This window comes from Crotalus tigris, unplaced genomic scaffold, assembly GCF_016545835.1.
Source record: "Crotalus tigris isolate CLP2741 ecotype Arizona unplaced genomic scaffold, ASM1654583v1 scf7180000017701.1507938, whole genome shotgun sequence".
Classification (NCBI taxonomy): domain Eukaryota; kingdom Metazoa; phylum Chordata; class Lepidosauria; order Squamata; family Viperidae; genus Crotalus; species Crotalus tigris.
The window spans coordinates 1,361,562-1,385,493 of record NW_024096577.1 but is presented as its reverse complement, the minus strand read 5'-3'; the positions used below and the strand labels follow the sequence as shown (position 1 = coordinate 1,385,493).

Below are 23,932 nucleotides of genomic sequence, written 5' to 3'. Positions count from 1 at the left end.
CCCCGCCCCCTTCGGAGCGCTGGTGACGTTGGCCAGGGAGCTGCAGGCCGGTGCTGTTCCCTCGCGCCACTGCCGCCGCTGCTGCATTAGCTAGGAGACCAGAAGCGCGTTCACGGGGTAAGTGCGCGCCCGGTGCAATCCCCCCACCTCATTTTTTTTTAATCTTTTTCTAACCTAGATAGATGACACTTGATCTGTATTGCCTCTTTTCATTCGGTTGGCTCCGACGGTGGCATTGCTTTGAAACAGGGTGGCGCGGTGGCGGCGGGGAGGGGGGGGGCAGGTTGTTAACCTTCATTTGACACATGTATGAGAAGTGGGGGAGGGGTGCAGAAAATAGATGGGGAGGGATGCTGGTTTATAGGGGGGGAGAGTGTTTTTAAATCAAAGTATATATTGGGGTGGGAGGGACGTTGCCGATTTTCCAAAGGGAAAGATGTTTTGCATTAAAAAAAAAAATAGATGGCACGGAATGAAACGGGAGATGGGCATTAAGTCGTGGCCTCGTCAAAGGAGGTTTCTCGGTGATGCAGATGGTAAACAGGAGGCTCTGGAAAGAGAGAGAGCGAAGGGGATGGGAATGAGGGAAGCAGCATCGCAGGTTGCAAAGGGAGCCAGTTCCGGCTCAACTGCTGCTCCTCATTCGTGTGGGCCTTTCTTGCACGAGATGGATTGGTCTGGGGGGGGGGGAAGAGGGGGCATTTTGTAATATCAGCTCTTTCCCTCCAGGCCAAAAAAAAACCCCAACCCTTCCACAATGCTTTTCCAAAGTCTCTTCTGTGCCACTTCTGGTTTTGCTGTGGAGGAGAAGCAAATATGTCAGCAAGATCAGCTTTATAATATTGACTAGAGAGGTCTTTTTCTTCATTTCTCCCCTCCCAGATGCCCGATCTAGTATTGGGGATCAGCACTTTGTGAACTTCTCCTTTGAAGATGCACCCTCAATTGCCCAGCTATTTAATTCCAAATTTTATCAAGAATGTAGAAGGGAAAGAAGATTGCTCTCTGTAGTCTCTGTTAAAGGATCTACATTGTAGCTGAAAAAGAGCCTATGGTAGTACGGTAAAAAATCTTGTGGTGAACATATTTATCAGCTTTCCTGAGGCTCAGCCTCTTGTATGCAATGCAGCATTAGGGGTTGCTTTTTCAGATCAAGACAGTGGGGGGAAGGGTACATCACTACTGTTTGTTTCATCAGAAGGAGAGTAACTTACCCTGGCCAAGCTGCGCTCAGCTATTCCTGCTAGTTTAACAAATTTTTCTTAAACATTCTACTGCCCATGATTACAATTGCCCATTAGTTAGAGCAAAAAGGTGGTGTCCATGTGTGTGTGTGTGTGTGTGTGTGTGTGTGTGTATGTAGCCAGACAGACCACTTTAAATATTCAATAACTGGGAAGCATTTGATTTAACATGAAAGCATTTGCAGCTTGAGCACACTATGTCAGGCATTGCATGGCCAGATAAGGCCAGGCCAAAGGATCCTGCTGGATAACATCGCATTGGATGTCCTGGGAAACCAGTGATTGATATTGAAAAGATTGAATAGCTCGACATTGGCCTGTTCTGCTTTCCTTTACGTTGCCATAAGCTATGATGATGATAGTTTGCTTAGACAGCTTTAAAACTGGGTTGGACTTGGGAAATGAAGAGAAGAGGCCTGTGTTAATTGTACTGGTGAAATGGAGCTTCCATGTTTGGAAACGGCCAGTGAAACATTTTGCACAGGGGTAATTGGCTGCCCAGTATTAGATATGATGCTGAGCAGGAGACATTCGATTCAGATTAGCAGGATCTTACACAATATGAGTCAAGTATATTCCTGGATTAGAGCAGTCTCCTCAAAACATTGGGTGCTAATAATGAATACCTATAGGAGTTGTCACTTTCATGTCTTGCATAACATTTTCCCCTCTGAGGCATATGCATGAAAGTGAAATGAAGGAAGTAGCAATCCATTTTAACAGAATAACAGATTTGGAAGGGACCTTGGAGGTCATCTAGTCCAACCCCCTGCTCAGGCAGGAAACCCTATACCGTTTCAGACAAATGGCTGTCCAGTCTCTTCTTAAAAACTTCTAGTGCAGTGGTTCTCAACCTGTGGGTCAGGACCCCATTTGGGGTCAAACGACCATTTCACGGGGGTCGCCAAACAAGGCTGTCCGCCATTTTTTTCCCCTTTTCTTTGGCCATGCCCTGGCACCCGGTGATGTATAAGTGGTTGGGGGTCACCACAACATGGGGAACTGTATTATGGGGCCGTGGCATTAGCAAGGTTGAGAACCACTGTTCTAGTGCTAGAGCATCCATAACTTCTGGAGACAAACCGTTCCACTGATTAATTGTTCTCACTGCCAGGAAATTTTGTTTTAATTGAAGGTTGATTCCCTCCTTGATTAGTTTCCATCCTTTGTTTCTTGTCTTGATTTCAGAACTTGATCTTATCAAATAAGGCTCTTGGCCTAGATCTTAAGGAAGAAAGGAAATTAAGTTAGGGGATATTAGCTATAGACAGATATTCCTATAAATTAGAAAACCCATTTTGAAAATGTTACTCAGACATGATGCCATGATCTTCTCCCAGTTTCTGAAAGCCCAGCTGATGAGGTACGATTATGTAAGCCAATTCATTTTGGGAATTATTAGTAGCAACTAGGATTGATGATTGTTTACTGCTTCCTGAATCACAGATATCTACCCTTATGTAAGGTATGCTATCACTTTCCTTGCCTATGCTGTGAGCATTACATGGCTGCTGGCCTGATCTAGGTTCTTCTTGTGTTTATATGCTTCATGAGCTCCTACATAGAAGATCCCTTATTCAGTAAGTAGTCCTGAAAATTGGAGCCAGTTTCAGACTAATCAGCCTTCAAAGAAGACCCTGCAACTGTCATGAGAACTGGAACCTTTGCTGTCAATTTGACATTTTGTTTAAAGTGGAAATGTCATCTGAAAACCTTCTGCACCAGATACCCAAGCAAATTCAAAAGTTCTGATACTCTTCCATGTTGGAGAACCAAGAGTTGTATATCTGCATTGGCCTATATGCTGTTTTAGAGGATTCCCACCCAACTTGCTTGCTCAGCACCACATAAGGAGGGTCCCAGTGGCTGTGTTCATGCAGCATACTTACATCAATTAATGATTTGCTGGGTTTCTACAAGACACCATATCATAAACTAAATTAAAAAAATGGCTTGATCAAAAATGATAAAGTTGTCTTCAAATGCTACAATGGCCTTATTGTTCAAGATGATTCGCCATTCAAATATTAACCAGACCAACCCTGGTTAGCTTTCTAAATCAACTAAGGTTTGCTAGGTCCCATCACCTGCTAAATCCCTTTGTATAACATACTAACCCTCCCCCCAAATCTAGCCAACAAAACACTATCTCGGCTTAGCATATTATACGAATGCATTTGATAGACCCTGACTTGGCCTTGTGAAATATATTGATGAATACAATCACAGGCAAATGCACATTGTTGAAGGTATCTCTTGGTGGCCTGAATTGGGGACATAAGCCTAGAAATTTGATTGCTTCATTCCGTTGCACTAGTCTTGGATTCTGTAAAGGGATATACGTATTCTGCTGAAAACAATGCAGCATGGACAGACAGGATCTGCATTTCAATGGCTTGTCTGATTCTGCACCGAAAGTTCTTCACATTTTAGGCATTCTGGTTTTCTTGGTGCCTGGAAGTTCTGGAGCAGGTATGTGGCAAGGCAGGTAAAATTGAATATTTTTTTTCTTTTGCAATGTCTTTCATTTTTACCCTCCTCAACTTTTTCATGTGTCTCAAGCAACATGCTAATGTCAAAGAGCAAAGGATTTTTTTTTTTTTTTTTTTTTTGGTTAACCAAAGTCATTTTTGGATAATGAGACAGAAAAGTCAAGATGGCAGTCATGATACGTTTAAAAAAGATGTAAGACTTTGATTTCATAGTCATATCAACATCTGATTCTCTCCCCTCACAGATCAATCTATGTGATTGTACCCATGCATGTTTGTGCATATTTATTTATTTATTTATGAGACTTATATACCGCTTTAAGTGCAAGCACTCTCTAAGCGGTGTACACCAGTAAGCAATGTATATATATATATATTTACATTGCCCCCAACAATCTGGGTCCTCATTTTACCTACCCCGGAAGGATGGAAGGCTGAGTCAACCTTGAGCCGGTGAGATTTGAACCGCTGACCTGCTGAACACAGTCAGCTAAAGTGGCCTGCAGTACTGCACTCTAACTGCTGCACCACCTTGGCTCATATACAGATAGTCGTCAACTTATAACCATTGATTTAGCAAACATTCAAAGTTATAATGGCACTGAAAAAAGTGACTTACATCCCAACACAACTGTTGTAGCGTCCTGCCAATCATGTGATCAAAATTCGAGTGCTTGGCATGCATTTAGGATGGTTGCAGCTTCCTGGCTTTAAGTGATGCATTTGTGACCTTCCCAGCTGGCTTCCAACAAGCTATGTTAATGGGGGAAGTGGATTTGCTTAACGCTTAACGACCATGGAGATTTGTTTAACAATGGTTGCAAAATAACTCACTGCTTTGACTGCTTTGCTTAGCAACAGAATTTCCAATCCCAGTTGTGGTTGTAAATTGAGGACTATCTGTAATCACAGCCTATAAACAGGTAGTTTTCCAACATAGGACATTGTAATCGGACTTACGCCTTACATTAAGCCAGGGGTCTTCAAACTTGGCCCTTTTATGACTTATGGACTTCAACTCCCAGAATTCCTCAACCTGGCTGAGGATTTCTGGGAGTTGAAGTCCACAAGTCATAAAAGGGCCAAGTTTGAAGACCCCTGCATTAAGCCATTATATGATCTGTTCAGCATGAACCCCATTGGCTGTTGCTTTTTCTATAATCAAATTAAGCCAAACATGATTTAGCTCAATTTTTTCCATTGAATCTAACCACGTGCCATGCAGTTTAGTACTTACTGATTGGCAACACAAGTTCTGTTGATTTTCGGGCCAAAAAGAGTCTTAACCAGCTCCATTTGGAGAATGAATTCAGATTTCTTTTCTTTTTTTTTCTTTTTTTTTTTTTTTTGCACCTTAGCATGTGCAACATCATTGAGCAAAGGCTATTTTAAAAATAGCAATTTTAATGTAATTCCTATCCTTATAATAAAAAGAGTGATTTAAACAGAGCCATGTGAACTTACCTAATGCAAGGTGAGATCTCACATTGGGACAAAGTCTTGGTTTATTAAATTAGCTTATTGGTTATATCACAGTTTCATCACAAACTATGGTTTACAAACCTGAGTGGTTATGTTCATGGAACATGCTAAAACCAAAACAAATGTAACTATGAATTAGTACACTGTGTGAACCAAGTCACTGAATCAGATGGAGCAGAGTTTTCCAAGCCGTTACTTGGTGATGAAACTTCAAATTCTTCATAGGCATTCTCTTTACCTCCAAACTCAGTGGGTATTCTTTCTTTACCTATATTTTCTTTCCTTGTCTTTTATGAGCCAGATTTACCTATCACCTGGTCTTTATTTCCATTAACTTTTAAAGATTTGGATGCAAAGCAGAACAAGACTGCACTCACATCATTCTAGAAGAGTGTAACTCAAGACTTTATCAGTTCTGCCCTCCCCTTTTGCTAAAATTCCCTGTTGTCTAGGTCAGAGGCCCCCAACCTTTTGGGCACCAGGGACCAATTCCGTGGAGAGAGGTTTTTCTGCAGACCGGAGGAGGCGTGGTTTTGTGTGCTGCCTGCATCCCACGGATGGGGCTTTGCTTGTTTCTGCGGACCGGTTGCTGGCATGCTGCGGCCCAGTACCAGTCCACGGACCGGGGTTGGAGACCCCTGGTCTAGGTGTTTTAATTCCCAAACCAGAATACAGACTCAAGATCAGCTATAATGCAATCTTTACTTCTTTTCTTGAATAGCCTCAGCACTGTTTTATTTGGGGCTTCCTTCCAGACAGATAAGCAAAGAATTGCATTCTTCTTTAATGGATAAGGATGCTTGCCAATTTGGTACCCATTGGTAAAATACTAGAACGCCCAATTTTATACAAAGTAGATCATGGAGGATTGAATTCAAGCCACTCAACGCTGGAATAACAGCTTTTCTGAAACAGAACATTCCCTGTGCATAATTTAGGAGCACTCCCTCTCCCGTTCTGCAGAAGTCAGAAATGGAGGCGTCCTTTTAAAATGATTTCAATGAGATGTTATTGAAAAGTTGTGCACATATTCCCAGAGATCTACATACATAGGATCAGAGGTGTCCACAGGATTTGGTTGAAATGTGGCCACAATGGTGCAATCCATCTGTTTTTTTTATGTATGTCTCATTGACCTTTCTTAATCATACCCTGAGTCACCTCTGCATTTCAGTGAATATAACAAATAGAAGGAAAGAGAGACCTGCATTAAGAAATTTACCACCAGATTAAAACTTAACAGTGAGCCAAGGTGACAAAATTAAAACTTAGCAGTGGGCCAAAGTGACAGAAGAATCAATACATTTTTTATTTCCAAAAATCTATCAATCCGGTGATTTGACTCAGTTTTATATGTCACTAGGGACCAAGGAAAGGGCAAAATTAGTGGTCAACAGTCTTAGGACTGCTTTGCTGTAACTAAGCTTCCCATTTTTTTTTCCTTTTGATGAAACAAGACAAAGCATACCTCTAAAAATCAATTTTGCATTGATCAATAAGACAGTCTGAGTTCTGATCTCCTCTTTAATCTTATTTTCTTGTTATCCTTTTGGATTTGTCTTTTTCATCACAGAACACCCAAAGCCAGGAGGAGGCATTCATCCTGGGAGCATCTGCTAAACAGCTCAGTGGGAAAAAAACACAGCTGACTCAGAGCCAAAACGGAGACTGCTTTCCAGCTGCTACCACCAAGCATTGCTTAGCAGTTCCCTGCTGCACAAAACTGAGGCTGTTTAGCTGTAGCAACCCTGTATTTGAGATTGGCCTTTCAGAAGATGTGAGAGGAATCCAGCTAAATCCTTCTTAGGCCCTAGGAGTTATTTCAACCCCTTCATTTGCTTCGTGTAATGAAAGTAAACCATGGGCTGTTTAATTAGCTAAATGATTGTATTGGGTGGTGTGTCTGCTATAATGAAAAGAGAAGGTAGGCATATCTAGGGTGCAGTGTATAAGAACAAGTGGTTTAAAAAAAAAATTTCGACCCCAAGAAAGTGTGGGAAGTGTAGACCTCTGAAATAACAGAATAACAGAGTTGGAAGGGACCTTGGAAGTCTCCCAGTCCAACTATCTGCTCAGGCAGGAAAGGTCTGAAATGATATAGGCCAGGGGTAGGCAACCTTGGCTCTTTTATGACTCGTGGACTTCAACTCCCAGAATTCCTCAGCCAGCATGGTTCAGCTTGGAAACCTCTCCCTTTCCCCTCAGCATGGCTGGCTCAGGAATTCTGGGAGTTGAAGTCCACGAGTCATAAAAAAGCCAACGTTGCCTACCCCTGGCCTATACCGTTTCAGACAAATGGCTGTCCAGTCTCTCTTTAAAAACTTCCAGTGTTGGAGCATCCACAGCTTCTGGAGGCAAGTTGTTCCACTGATCAATTGTTCTAATTGTCAGGAAGTTTCTCCTTAGTTCTAGACTGCTTCTCTCCTTGATTAGTTTCCATCCGTTGCTTCTTGTCCTGCCTTCAGGCTCTTTGGAGAATAGCTTGACTCCCTCTTCTTTGTGGCAACCCCTGAGATATTGGAAGACTGCTATCATGTCCCCCGCTCGTCCTTCTCTTCGTTAAACTAGACATACCAATTCCAGCAACCGTTCCTTATATGTTTTAGCCTCTAGTCCCTTAATCATCTTTGTTGCTCTTCTCTGTACTCTTTCTAGAGTCTCAACATCTTTTTTACATCGTGGTGACCAATGCTGGATGCAGTATTCCAAGTGTGGCCTTACCAAGGCATTTTAAAGTGGTTTTAACACTTCACATGATCTTGATTCTATCCCTCTGTTAATGCAGTCAAGGATAATTGTTACCACTGTCAACAGAGATGTAAGAAAAGTCTGTAGGTGGATCAAAATGAACCCATTACCTCTGGCATTCTGTTTGCTATCATGCCCAATCAGATATTCCCACACAAAACAAGCTTTTAGTTCTTTTGGTGTTTGTAACAAGGGCAAGAAGCTTACAACATTATGTTGGTGTTTTCTATTTTATATCTTTTTCTGTGAACAAGGCTGGAACAATTGCTCAGTGCTAAGAAAATTACCAACTCTGTTGTCTCAGCTGTACAGATGAAACAGAAATAAAGTGCATTCAGTTTAATAATAGCAGTCAGTGCACTTTTAAATAATGAATAAAATCAACACAATGCACTTTTCAATAATCTGTTCCACAAGCTTTCTGAAACAAAAAAAAAAGTTGATGCTCTCTGAAAATGTTTCCATTTATGTGGTTAGGTTGACCGCTCAGAGACAGGACCTCCATAAAATCACTCTCTTACCCAAAAGGCACTGTTCCAAGATGGAATCTATATCGGCAACGGTGATGGCACCAGTTAAGAAAAGCAATGCTTCTTTACTGATTTAAGTGTTACGTTCCAGCTGATGAGCTGTATACGTTTGAATAGCTCATAGACCAAATGATGATCCAATACCAATAAAATTCAGCAGCAAAACTGGCTGATTATCTGATTATTCTTAATCCTTGTGCACTTTTCAAAGTAACCTGAAATCAGCCTTCCAAAGCCTTTTCATTTTGCCATTGAAATTCATCACTGTGATTTTTGCTCTTTGGGGTACTTGGGGGGCAGGGAAGATGAGGTTAGAAATGGGAATTGTTGGCTTTCCAATCAGAGAGCTGAACTGCAACCTCGACTGCTGAAAAGTTGCCTGCCATAGTGCTAAACTGATTATCCTTGGGCAATAATCCAGATAGCTTTCCCTTTTTAAAAGAGAATTATTCTTTGAAAGGTAAGATAATTGATGTCCAAAGAAGAGGTGGATGCAATCTTCTCTATATTTTGGAAACCATCTCCAAGTGAAATGGGGAAACTAATTATTCATCCCATGGAGATGATACACCCAATTAGGTTAATTGCCTTTTCAGTCTGTGTTCTCCAAGCGAAATGTTTGCATATCCTGTAAGATCCAGGCCCCTAAGGTAGCTTGCATATGCACAATAAGAAAAAAAGCAGACAAAAATCTCAAATGCAAATTATGTTATGATATAGTATGAAAATGAGACAAATCCCATGGTTTCTGTTCTTTGATTGCAATAAACTGTGATGGAACCTCATTAAAATTTAATTTATTTATATATTTCCTTCAGAGGGTAGAATTGGAGTTGCCTATATAGATTTTCTCCATCCTGTACTATCGATTATATTTTCAGATCAATTTTTGTGGGATAAATTAATCTGGGCTTCTATAAATATTGCTTCGGGACTATCGCAAACACCTGGACATCTTTTCAGAGGTGTAGATAGCTTCCAGAAATCCCCAGCAGCATGGCAATTAATTAATTAATTAATTAATTCTAGGAATTCCAATCAACAGGTCTGGAAATAGCCCATGTTTGGGAAACCTGACTTATAAATTTGCTTACATATTTGACCTTGGGGGTGCACTGTATATATTGTGAGATAAGAAAATTTAAGGTGTGTATACACAGTATGACATGACATACTGTACAGCAGAGGTCCCCAATGTTTTGGGTACCAGGGACCGGTTCCGTGGAGAAAAGTTTTGTGTGCTGCCTGCATCCCGTGGATGGGGCTTTGCTTGTTTGTACGGACTGGTTGCTGGCATGCTGCAGCCTGGTACTGGTCCACAGACTGGGGGTTGCCAAAGGTAACTAGGCCTGGTTCTAGAACAGGGATCTTCAAACTTGGCACTTTTAAGACTTATGGACTTCAACTCCCAGAATTCTTCAGCCATCATGGCTGGTTGAGGAATTCTGGGAGTTGGAAGTCCACGGGTCTTAAAATTGCTAAGTTTGTAGACCTCTGTTCTAGAACAATGTTTCTCAAACTTTGCAACTTTTAAGATGTGTGTATTTTAGCATGCTTTCTGAAGAATTCTGGGAGTTGAAGTCTACCCATTTTAATGTTGCCAAGGTTGAGAAAGCTCTGGTCTAGACCATACTTATATGAGAAATTACTGCTGTCTCTGGTGGAACATGGGCTATAAATGTAATTACTGTTTAGTTGGATATCATAACCAAGGAAAAATGGTGGAAGTGGCCTTTTTTAAAAACATAAACTCTGAATCTATAAACATCTACAATGTGTTATGAACTAGTTATCTGAACTCATTGGAACGTGGTTCTTGATTCCAAGCAGCCATAATCCACCAGTGAGCTGTGTTGTATGTTGTGCAATAGGCAAAATAATACAAAATTATCAAAGAAAGAAAAGAAAGACTATTTAATAAATCAAATTGCAATAAACTCTTCAGTAAATGAAAAAAATGAAACCACTTTATTAATAGTTCATAATGGAGAAGATAGTTCTCTGCCTAATTTGTTAGTGTACCCTATTTGTAAACTTCCATAAGGATTATAAAACGTTACACTTTTGATCAATAGTGTCAAATTGTGCCAAAGGGTGGGGGTGGCATTGCAAGCCAACCCCTCTGCTTTAGCTTGAATCATAATACTTCAACTGCCATCATGCAGATTTTGATCCCTGTCCCATATACCAGGGGTTTCCAACCCCCAGTCCATGGACCAGTATTGGGCCACAGCATGCCAGCAATTGATCTGCACAAAAAAACAAAGCCCCATCTGCGGGATGTCGTCAGCACACAAACCACGCACTCTCCGGTCCGTGGAAAAACCTCTCTCCACAGAACCGGTTCCTGGTGCCCAAAAGATTGAGGACCCCTACCATATACCACTGCAATACTGCATGAGTAGTCTTTGACTACTTTGACTTAACAACCATTCATTCAGCAACCGTTTGAAGTTACACCATTCCTTGAATTACAACGGTCGCAGCATCCCCACGATGACATGATCAAAATTTGCTCACTTGGCAATCAGCATGTACATAGAATGGCTGCAGTGCCCCGGGGCCATGTGATCGCCATTTGCAACCTTCCCAACTGGTTTCCAACAAGTTCAATGGAAGAAGCTGGATTCACTTAATGACCACCTGATCCATTTAACAGCTGCAGCAATTTTGCTTAACGACATTGGAAAAAAAGGGTGTTAAAATCTGGCACAACTCACTTAACAAGCTCATTGCTTTGCAATGGAAATTCTGGTCCCAATTTTAGTTATAAGTGGAGGACTATCTGTAATTCAGTCTACATTACAATATTAAATATGTTCGAGCACCTGTATATGTAGAATAACAAGATAAATAACATCGTTGAATGGGGATGGTACTTATCAAAAATGCTTTAAGAAAATTAGCAGTGATTTTTCTTTTAAATGTTTTTAAAAGACTGCGGTGGGCTTAAGTTCAGCCAGATTCCATAAAATAGCTTGGGAAACAACCTGAGGAGATAATAGCCTTAAAGGGTTTTGGGGATCTATCATTAATCTTAAAGAATCAGAGGACGTGGTTTTCTGCTGAAGTTCTTTTTCCCATCTTATTGAGTAAAGGACAGTCAGACAACCCCCCCCCCAGTTGCAAATTGGGTGATGTTTTCTGCCCCATCCTTTTCCTACACCTTCCTCCAACTCTTTCCCAGATGGCTTCTGCAACAGATGCTCGCTATGGCCAAAAGGAGTCCTCAGACCAGAACTTTGACTACATGTTCAAGATCCTGATCATCGGCAATAGCAGCGTTGGGAAGACTTCCTTCCTCTTCCGGTACGCCGATGACTCCTTCACTCCGGCTTTCGTCAGCACCGTTGGCATTGACTTCAAAGTGAAAACTATCTATCGCAATGACAAGCGCATTAAACTGCAAATCTGGGTAAGGAAGCAGGTGGAAGCTGCCTTGCCTTATAGCAGTGTTTCTCAGCTTTAGCAACTTTAAGACATGTGGACTCAACTCCCAGATTCCCCATGCTACCTGGGGAATTCTGGGCATTTAGGTCCGCATGTTTAAAGTTGCAAAGGTTGAGAAAAACTGCCTTGCAGGATTGCTTGCAAGCTTTACCAGAATAATTTCTTTCTGGCAGAAAATATTGCCAGCAGAAGGATTGGGGTCCCTGGGATGGCTGGGAAAGAGCCTAAAGGGGTCAAAGATCTTGCCAACTGAATTAAACAATATAAATATAATTAGACTAGTACTCTCTTTTTGTGCGAGGAAGTGTCAGCCTTTCCAGATAAAGCAGGCAGGAAATATGATTAAATCTGATGAAATGTGCACTAGGAGCAGAGGGAAGAATTTAACCAACTCATAGCTTCCCCAGAAAGGCACACAAATCAAGAGCCCAATCGGTCCTGAGCTGGATGGGGAGGAGAGAAGAGGTTCAGGATAACCACATCCTAGAATATCTCAGGATAAAGAGCCGTGGTAGCACAGTGGTTAGAATGCAGTATTGCAGGCTCATTCTGCCGACTGCCAGCAGTTCAATTCTCACCACCTCAAGGTTGACTCTGCCTTCCATCCTTCCGAGGTTGGTAAAATGAGGACCCAGATTGTTGGGGACAATAGGCTGACTCTGTAAACCTCTTAGAAAGGATTGTAAAACACCATGAAGTGGGATATAAGACTAAGTGCTATTGCTATTGGTATATTTAATAGTAGAGAAATTTATAGCTTTAGTTTGTCAAGATTCTGTCTATTAGGTGTAAGCAAATAAAGGATTTAGTTGGCTGTCACTGTCTTGTCATTGGGCTTAGGCCTGACATCAGAGGAGCCAATTCTACTTTATTGTAAGGTTTCATTAATAGAATTTTGCAATACTGTCTCTTTTTACACTATCTCTTTTTACAGCCTGCTCAATTAGGATAGGTCCTTCCTAATTTTCTTTCTCTGACTGTTAAGCAAATGTAGGTTCCTCCCTTTCCTATCTGATCAGTATTTCTTCTCCTCCATCTCTCAAGATCGTTCCCACATACCATTACATTAAGGTTCTTGTTAAACAATATTGGATTACCTTTCAGTGCTGTTATAAGGATTACAAAAATACTCTGAAAACTTTGAATCCATTTGAGTTGGATGGCTAATACATTTAAATAATTATTTTTTTAAAAAAAACACCTTTTTTGGAAAACGAAAGCATGCTTAAGTTTTAATTACCATCACAAGAAATAGTCCTTGTATAATAACTGGCCACAATTAGGGGAAAACATTTAGAGTAGAAATTCCCAACCTTGGCAACCTTCCCAACCACACTTTTCCAAAAAAAAACTATGGTTTTTCCCCCCCAGGCATATGGATTTTAACTCCCAGAATTCTACAGTATTACTGAGAATTCTGGGAGTTGAAATCCACTCACCTTCAATTTGCTAAGATAGGGAAAAATTGTAGAGTATGGCAAATTCCATAGGTTACTTTTAAATACTATAAAAAGTATTTCAAAGCCATCTTTTGTTTTTCCCAGGATACAGCAGGGCAGGAACGATACCGGACTATCACCACTGCCTATTATCGAGGGGCAATGGGTTTCATTTTGATGTATGACATCACCAATGAAGAATCCTTCAATGCTGTCCAGGATTGGTGAGTGAAAAGTTTTTAGGACTAGCTTTAATTAATTCTGAAACTTATAATAATTTTTTTTTTTATTGAAAGTTTTATAAATTTTACAAAAAGACAAAAACAATACAAAACAAAAGACAACATATACAAAAAAGAAACTAAACATTACATATATATATAAAAAAAAAAACCCCATCCCCCACCCCTCACAAAAACCCTCCCTTCCCCCCCCTGAGCTTCCCAGAGCAGAATATAGGCTTAATTAAAAATTAAGAAATAAAAATAAAAAATTAAATTAAAAAATTTATATTTATATATATATAAAAAATATATCTATATATATATATAAAAATAAAACTTATAAAAAAGCTATGTGATATTTTTGTATACCCAATCTAAATTGTATAAATTTTATCCATTTGTCCCAAACAGCAAGGAACTTCTCTTGCGTTTGTTGCTTTAAGAAAGCCGAAATCTTTGCCATTTCCGCCAGATAAGCTACTTTAAGAAACCATTCCTGCAATGTAGGCAAAGATTCCTTCTTCCAATATTGTCCTACTAACAGCCTAGCGGCTGTAATCAAATTTAACATCAATACAACCTCCTTTGTATCACAATCTGTAACAATGCCTAACAAAAATAATTGCGGAGTAAATTTTACCCTCCTTCTAAAAATTCTCTGGATATTCCACCATATTTTGATCCAAAATGCTTTTATCTCTCTGCATGACCACCAAATATGATAATAGGAAGCATCCTTATAACCACATCTCCAACATTTGGGTTGCACGTCAGGGTACATAAGAGACATTTTTTGTGGATCAAGGTGCCATCTATAAAACATTTTATAAAAATTCTCCCTAAGGTTCTGTGCTTGTGTAAATTTGACATTTCTCACCCAAATGGTTTCCCAAATGTCCAATGAGACTGGGACACCAAAATTCTGCGCCCATCTAATCATACAATCTTTAATTAATTCCGTTTCTGAATCCATTTCAACTAATACCCCATAAATTCTCTTGATATGAGTTTGTCTTTGATCCTTGACTTGCTTAATAAGATTTCCATCTTCTCTAAGAAAACCCAATTTACAATCCACCTTCCATTTATCTACTAGTTGCCTATATTGAAACCAAGAATAAATAATATTTTCTTGCGCTAAATCTTCCCGTAATCTTAACTGCCAGTTTTGCCCATCCCATCTAAGTAACTGACTATAAGACACCATGTCCATTTTTACTCCTCTTTTTATTCCTTCTATCGCATGCCAAGGTATAGCCCATAATGGAACTTTAAAATCACTTTTATAATATTTTCTCCAAATCCTAAGTAAAGAAATTCTTAAAATATGAGATTTAAAGACCCAGTCCATTTTTTTATTAAATATTAAATAGGCATGCCACCCATAAAGTAAATCCCATCCCTCTAAATGAAGTATCTCAGGATTTGTCAAATTTACCCAATCACTGATTAGTGTTAAGACCACCGCATCGTAATATAATTTCAAATTTGGTACCTTAAGTCCACCCCTCTCACGGAAGTCTTGCATAATTTTAAACTTAACCCTTGGCTTTTTCCCTGCCCAAATAAATTTATTAAGACCCTTCTGCCACTCACTTAAATTAATCTCATTTTTCAAAATCGGTAACATTTGAAACAAAAAAAGAAACTTGGGTAGAATATTCATTTTTATCACTGCAATTCTTCCCATGAGGGATAATTGCAACTTCTCCCAATTCTTCAAGTCCTTCTGTACCCTGACCCACAACCTTTCATAATTATTTTTAAATAATTTTACATTAGAAACAGACAACATCACCCCCAAATATTTTACCTTATTAACAATCTCAAAACCCGTCAAGTTAGCCAAAATCTGCTTCTCCTGACTAGACATATTTTTAGGTAAGATTTTAGTCTTATTTACATTAATCTTGAAACCCGAAACCAAACCATAATGATGAATCAACTGTAATAAGTTTACTGCAGAATAATCAGGTTGCGACAAAGTAACAACCAAGTCATCCGCAAAAGCTCTCAACTTATATTCTTTTTTGTTAACTTCTATTCCTTTAATTTCCTGAGACTCTCGAATTTTGATCAATAATATTTCCAGTGTTAAAACAAACAACAATGGCGATAAAGGACACCCCTGTCTAGTACCTTTCTCTATTGTAAAAACCTCCGACAAACCTCCATTAACAATAAGTTGTGCCATTTGTTTTTGATATATTACCGTAAGAGCTTGTAATATCTTTTCGCCAAAATTCATTTCTTCCATTACTCTTAGCATAAAATGCCAATTCAATTGATCAAATGCTTTTTCAGCATCTAAAAATATGAGCCCTGCAGGAACTTGGTTGTTCTTGTCTAAATATTCTAATAGATTAATAATTTGTCTAACATTATTTTTCATATACCTTCCTGTTATAAACCCTGATTGATCTTTATGCACAAGATGATGCGCCACCCTCATAAGCCTATTTACCAAGACTTATAATAATTTTAATATTCAGATGTTCTCCAAAAATTCTTTTAAACAAAGGCAGCTGGCATTTGAACAACCCATGGATCAAATTGACATCTTCAGTATGTTTACTTATCACATTCTATCCAAGCTCCCAAAGTTTATTTTTATTTGTTTTATTTGTATGCCACTGTTAATTATTTTTACAAAATAACTCAAGGTGGTGAGCATATCCAACACACTTTCCTTCTCCTATTTTCCCCACAACAACAACTCTGTGAAGTGGGTTGAGCTGAGAGAGAGGGACTGGCCCAGAGTCACCCAGCCGGCTTTCATGGCTAAAGCAGGACTGGAGGTCACAATCTCCTGTTTTCAAACCTGGCACCTTAACCACTAGATTAAACTAGTTCTCTTTCTGAGTTACTTATATCTTTCTAACAATACCTTGTGGTTACTTTTGCTCTCTAGTCTTATTTAATTTAGGTAGGACAGAATAGAAAAGTATAAAATGCCTTAGATGCTCATTAGGTAATCTTTGTTTAGCAACTGCAATTGGGCCTAATAATAGTAGTAATAATTATTATTATTATTATTATTATTATTATTATTATTATTATTTAAAAAGTTGGAAGGGACCTTGGAGATCATCTAATCCAACCCCCTGCTCAGGCAGGAAACCCTATACCATTTCAAACAAATGGCTGTCCAGTCTCTTCTTTAAAAGTTCCATGTTGGAGCATTCACCGCTTCTGGAGGCAGGTTGTTCCACTGGTTAATTGTTCTAACTGTCAGGAAGTTTCTCCTTAGTTCTAGGTTGCTTCTCTCTTTGGTTAGTTTCCACTCGTTGCTTCTGCTCGAGGTAAGGAGCCTATTTTTGACCAAAGAGTTGAACTCACTCAAAGAAAGTTGTATCCTAGCAGTATCCTACTATCCTGACTATTGATTCAAGTGGACAGGAAATTTTCCATAATTCTCGGTTGCTCCTCTCTTTGATTAACCATGTGAACTGCAACAGTTCAAGTTTATTTAAACCTTTTTTTTTTGCTTTTATAGTGTCAAAAAGCTATGACTCCAACAGCCAGCTGAGCCCAAATAATAATAAAGTTGGAAGGGACCTTGGAGGTCATCTAGTCCAACCCCCTGCTCAGGCAGGAAACCCTATACCATTTCAGACAAATGGCTGTCCAGTCTCTTCTTAAAAACTTCCACTGTTGGAGTATTCACCGCTTCTGGAGGCAGGTTGTTCCACTGGTTAATTGTTCTAACTGTCAGGAAGTTTCTCCTTAGTTCTAGTTGCTTCTCTCCTTGATTAGTTTCCACCCGTTGCTTCTTGTCCTGCCTTCAGGCGCTTTGGAATGGTAGGGAAGGTTTCTGACACTTGATTTGCGAGAAAGAGACTGGACATCTATTTGTCTGAAATAGTATAACGGCTCCTGCTTGAGTAGAGGGTTGGAGTAGAAGACTTCCAAAGTCCCTTCTAACCCTGATGATGATGAGGAAGCCAGCTACAAGGATAAATCATATAGTCCTTTCCCCCCACTTCTCTGCTGTTTGGAATACTTTCCCCATTGCTGGGATAATTAGCAAGAAGACTAATATTTGTATTTACATTTATTGGAGAGGAAGGGGTTACAAGAAAATAAGCAGGCACACACAGTAAAAAGAATGTGCTAGCACTGGCTGTTTGCCTAGTGCGCTGGGTCTCTATGCAGCCAAATGCTTAAGAGGCAAAAATAAATCTTCAGCATGAAATTGATTAGAGGTCCTTGTCAGTTAGGAGGCAGCATTTGAGAGGCAGTCCAGAGTTCTAATCAATTAATTAAGGTCAGAGAGAGCTGAGCTTGTTAACTTGGGGTATTTTCTAGGGAAATAATGTGCTGCTGAAAAAAACAGTTCAGGAAGAGATATCTTGTTGACGCAAGCTCTCTTCTCTGTGAGGGAGATAAAAGAAAAAAACCAGGCACAAGGCAATGCCTATTACCTGACTGTAATGGTGAACAGATGACTGAGAAATGCTCAAAGGTCATACATGTGAGTATTGGTTGCAAAATTACTTTTTCGTCACTGCGGAACCTGCAAATTGAGCCGTGGTGACGCAGGGGTTAGAATGCAGTATTGCAGGTGAACTCTGCCCACAGCCAGGAGTTCAATCCTGATGGGGCTCAAGGTTGATTCAGCCTTCCATCTTTCCAAGGTTGGTAAAATGAGGACCCAGGTTGTTGGGGAAAATAAGCTGACATTTGTAAACCACTCAGAGAGTGCTGTAAAGCTCTGTGAAGCGGTATATATAAGTCTAAGTCAGGGGTGTCAAACTGCCGGCCCACGGGCCGGTTTCATCATACTGAAGCCGCGCTCACCCCATTGCCGGCAGTGCAAAGAGTTGTGATACGTTGCAACGCGTCACACCACGTGGTGAGTTTGACACCTGTGGTCTAAGTGCTGTTGCTATTGCTAGTACAAATGATTGCTCTCTGAGGCAGTTGCTAAACAAGGACTACCAGTATTTTATTGCATTCCTGTTGATTTGAGCAAGAATTTGAGTAGTGTATCTTCATGATGAATCTCTAGGTAGATGATACCTGTATTAGGTCCAACCAACTGACATAAAATTACATGTAGCTTAGTTTTTAGACTTTCCTTGCTTCTTTTGTATCTTATTTTTTGAACAATTGTGCTTGAAGGCTTCTCCAGAATTCTTAAACTTGCACACCCTTTTGTGACATTTTGTTGGATCCCAATAAAAATCTTGCCTGCCTATAGACATTTTCCCCCTGGAACAAACATGCTTGTGATTACTTTTATGACTACAACTGAAATAAGCTCTTGTTTTTCCCTCCCATCCCCATATTAAGAAGTACTAACTGAATATAACTGAGTTTGTCACTCCAACTTCAGGTCAACTCAGATCAAAACCTACTCGTGGGATAATGCCCAGGTACTGTTGGTGGGTAACAAGTGTGACATGGAAGATGAGAGGGTTGTGTCATCAGAACGAGGACGTCAGCTTGCTGAGCACTTGGGTAAGTGAACCACAGTTGGAATGACATATATTTGAGCTATAAAGATGAGTTTGATAAATAATATAGAAGTGGAATTTCAAGTTTTCAGGGTTCAAGGAAAAAATTGCCTCCAGGAAAACAGAGGCTTTATATGGCTAGTGTGGATTAAATAAATTGTGCAAAACAAATTTATATAAGAGATACATTTGCATAATATATGCACAGTGTATAGAAAAAATGTAGGTAGCTAATCTTTTTGGAACCATAGATAGGAAGCTGTTATTAAATGAATTAGATGCAGGTTCAAGATAAAAAAAAAATAAGACATTTGTTACAACATCTATCAGTAGTTTTTAAGATTGGTTGCTGAGATGTCTTTAAAAGGAGATTAGATAATTTAACAGAGGAAGTACAGGGAATAAATGGGATATCACCTAAAAGAGATCTTGAAACTTTAGAAATTGTGCTTTAATTATTAGCTGATACTGTTGTTTCAAGACTTGTTTGTGGCTGGATCCTTATTAGATATAAAATGCTGAACTTGATTAACTCACCTTGATGTTCTGGATTTCATAAAATCATATTTATAATAGAAGGGAGATATCTTTTCAGGTACTTAAAGAAGGCCATTACACCTGTCCATTCTCAAGGATAAACATTTCATCGTCCTTCAATTACTCTTCACAGGACTTAATTTCTAGTCTTCTGATCTCCATTTTTTTCCCTGAACCTCTTGCAATTTCCCTGAATCCTTTTTAAATATGGTGCCCATATTTTAACAATACTTAAGGTGAGGGAACACTAACAGTTCATGATTGAACATCTACACTATTTGCACTTAGGGTTTTGGCCGCTAAATTACACTGCTTGTTCCTACTCAGTTTGCAAGTAACTTGTATTCCAAGGTTTTTTCATAGGTACAACTGCCAAGCCAGCTTTATGTCTCTATTTAATTTTTATTTTCCAGATGAATAACTTGGCATTAATTTTAGTTCTTTCCCTTCCAACCCATGAGACTAACGTACCAAATTATTTTATTTCAGTCTTCTCTTTATTTTGTCCTTTATTTATTAAATATATATGCCACCCATCTCACTATGTTGTTGTTGTTAATTGCAAAGTCATGTCCAACCCATTGTGAACCCATGGATAACGTTCCTCCAGGTCTTCCTGTCCTCTACCATCTTCTGGAGTCCATTTAAGTTCACACCTACTGCTTCAGTGACTCCATCTAGCCACCTCCGTCTCTGTCATCCCCTTCTTCTATTGCCCTTAATCTTTCCCAGCATTAGGCTCTTCTCCAGTGAGTCCTTCCTTCTCATTAGGTGGCCAAAGTATTTGAGTTTCAACTTCAGGATCTGGCCTTCTAAAGAGCAGTTGGGGTTGATCTCTTCTAGGACTGATCGGTTTGAACGTCTTGCATTCCAAGGGACTCGCAGGAGTCTTCTCCAGCACCATAGTTCAAAGGCCTCAATTCTTTGTCGCTCAGCCTTTCTTATGGTCCAACTTCCACATCCATACATTGCAACTGGGAAAACCATGGCCTTGACTATACGCACTTTTGTTGGCAGGGTGATGTCACTGCTTTTTAGTATGCTATCTAGATTTGCCATAGCTTTCCTCCCCAGGAACAAGCGTCTTTTAATTTCTTGGCTGCAGTCCCCATCTGAGGTGATCTTTGAGCCCAGAAAAATAAAATCTGTCACTACCTCCATTTCTTCCCCATCTATTTGCCAGGAATTGAGAGGGCCGGATGCCATGATTTTGGTTTTCTTAATGTTGAGTTTCAAGCCAACTTTTGCACTCTCCTTCTTCACCCGCATCAAGAGGCTCTTTAGTTCCTCTTCACTTTCTGCCATTAGAGTGGTATCATCTGCATATGTTAGGTTGTTGATATTTCTCCCGGCAATCTTAATTCCAACTTTTGATTCATCTAGCCCTACCTTTCTCATGATGAGCTCTGCATATAAGTTAAATAGGCAGGGCAACAGTATACAGCCTTGCCAGACTCCTTTCCCAATTTTGAACCAATCAGTGGTTCCATGTCCAGTTCTCACTATTGCCTCTACTTAATTTTCCCACTCATTTGTGTCATTTGCAAATTAGATAACTATTTTTTCTGCCCCTTCATGCTAATCATGAATTAAAGATGATGAGTACAAAGCTTAGGATTGAAGCTTGGTTGTCTTATTAGACAGATTTCTCTGGTTCAATAAATTTATAAGATCTCTCCAATGTGATTTTGAGTCAACTGCATATTCAGCTTGCTCTTAACAAGCTTGCTAATGAGAACATTATGAGGTATTTTCTCAATGCTTTGCTGAAATCGAGATATATGATATCTACATCATTCACACAGTCTACTAAGAAAGTTACTAAGTTTATAAAAAGGGTAAGGCTCATTAGGCAAAACTTGTTCTTAATAAAATACACACTGACCTCTGCTAAATCACTTCATTGTTTGCAAGAGGCTGATGGAATTCCTTTTTTACCCCCCTGGAAATAAATTGGTCTTTGATTTTTCTCAAGGCCTTCTGACTGTCCTGTGTTTCTCCTTCCTGTTCTTGTACATGCATTTTTGTATTTTGTCTTTTCCCTTCCTCCAGGATTTGAATTCTTCGAGGCCAGCGCGAAGGACAACATTAATGTGAAGCAAACCTTTGAACGTTTGGTCGATATCATTTGTGAAAAGATGTCTGAGTCACTGGATGCAGCTGATCCAGCTGTGACCGGTGCCAAGCAGGGCCCACAACTGACCGATCAACAGGCTCCCTCGCACCAGGATTGTGCCTGTTAAGAGACTTTGGTGTGGATGCCCTGACTTTTCCTGTCCCACCCACCTTGCCTGCCTCGTGTCTTGCAGTAATCAGAGCCCCTAGATTATTGACAGTTTGTGCTCTCTGTCTTCCCTACCGCCACCGCCACCACACACCATTTAGCTATCCCATTGCTTATCCTTTTGGGGTAGGTGGTCAAGACTCAAACCCAGAGCTTCTCCACCTCTCTGTGTGGGCCTTTGAATGCTTCAAAAGTTTCTCCCTTTAATCTTTGGGTTGATAGAAGCTCTATCTTCCTGTATCCCCCCTTCCCCAGGGTCAGATTTGATCAGCGTGAAAAAGAGGGTGGGGGCAGTGCTAGAACTTTTAACTATATATTTATTTATATATTTATAATGTTCCCATTTACACATTTGAACATCCTTTCCCTCTTCCTGCTTCGTAAGCGCCATGATCCCACTGCATTTTCCTGCACTGAGTATGGACAAAAATAGGCTGAAGCTGATGTCCCAAGATTCAAGGAGATCTGGCTGTGTTTTTATAGAAAGGGAAATATATCTGTCAGAAGCATCTATCTCTTTCTTCCTGACCACTGATCATGGGCTATAGAGAAAAAATAAAATTGTTCAGGCAAACTGAGTTATCTGGAAACTATCCCATTACCAGCTCTGAATTGAGCTAGATTTTGTAATGCTGTGAAGTGAGATTAACCTCAATGCTCCCTCTGGCTTAGCTCCAGTTCATGCCTGCTTCTTGCATGCTGTTTCTTCTACCATGAATGAAAACAATAGGTTTTAAGGTGAATGCCTTTCTTCACAGAATGGCAGGAATTTCCAGCTAAAAACTGTACTTCTTCTCACATTGGATTCTCTAGGTCTGGTTGAACCTGCTCACTTAGCAAGAAGAGGCTTGCATGGGTGGATCCTTTTCCATTCAGATAGAAGAGGAGGAAGGCCTTCCTGTATTTAGAAGGTGACCATATTTGGAGAAAGGACAGAGTAGATCCTTTTGCTCAACCAGCAAGGAATTTGTAATGGTGGGATTGCTCTCCTACTTGCAGTCTGCTATGGCCTAGTCTACACCCACATTTTCCAGCTTCTCTCCTTGAGAAAGACAGGGCTAAATTGGAACCAAGGCTCACTGGCTGGCTGGTTATAAGAAAGAGGTGCCCTTTGGGCTATGTGTAGCAAAGCTCCTCACCTGCCCGGCAACACTGAAGGTGAAAGTAGATTGGAGAAGTTCTGGTGCCATTCAGTTGCCCAGCAAACGTTGGTTCTCCCACTTTCACCTTGCCGAGTGTATATACACCTGCTTACTCCTCTTCCCGTCTTCCTCGGTGTACAGAAAACGAAAAAGAAAAAAAAAAAAGCAATCTCTCCAGTTACATGTAAATAGAAGTAGCTGGTGATGTTATGTGTGTATGGACCTTTCATTGCTGTGTTGTGATTTGTGTTGGTGTTTTTAGTTTGTTATTTTTAAAATAAGTCACCCTACCTGATGGGTTTTCACGGAACTATGTATTGATTTAAGAGGAGAAAGGTGGAGAGGCAGCTGGAAAACCCATCTTGGCTGATCTAAAAACCACATGAGAAAGTCAAAGAGTTCTTTGTCATTTTGGAATGGTTTCTCCACTGCCTTCCTTTATCTTAAACAGACCTGAGTTTGCAGGGGCTAAGTTGAACCTGATGTTACATTCCCCTCAGTCCAGCATCCTTTTTCCCTAGCATGGACTGGGGCAGGTTGGGGTTGAATTCTGTCAACAGCCACTGTTACCTTACTCTTACCTGTACTCCTATTCCCCCTTCCCCATTGCTATCCTTAATTTATTTTTCATGGAAGCTCTATAAGTTTGTTTTACAAATTCTTGGACACCATCTGCCCTCTCTCTCTCTCTCTCTCTCTCTCTCTCTCTCTCTCTCTCTCTCTCTCTCTCTCTCTCTCTTTTTGAAGTTTACTTTAATGGAAAAAATATGCTGTACTGTATTTAACAAAACAAAACAAAACCTGTCAGAAGTGTCAAATAAATTCAGTTTCCTAAAATGAGCAAACAAAAATCACTGTACTAAGGAGATATTGTGAAGAAATAAAATGGCTAATCACAAAA

At 39.9% G+C, this 23,932-nt stretch overlaps 1 protein-coding gene across 1 annotated transcript; it reads left to right on the top strand.

The window, feature by feature from the left end:
* Positions 1-23,932, top strand: RAB3A (RAB3A, member RAS oncogene family). Its single transcript, XM_039338540.1, has 5 exons — positions 1-117; positions 11,684-11,911; positions 13,491-13,609; positions 18,948-19,072; positions 21,658-23,932. The coding sequence occupies exons 2-5, from the start codon at positions 11,684-11,686 to the stop codon at positions 21,846-21,848; spliced, it is 663 nt and encodes a 220-aa protein (XP_039194474.1). The 5' UTR covers positions 1-117; the 3' UTR covers positions 21,849-23,932.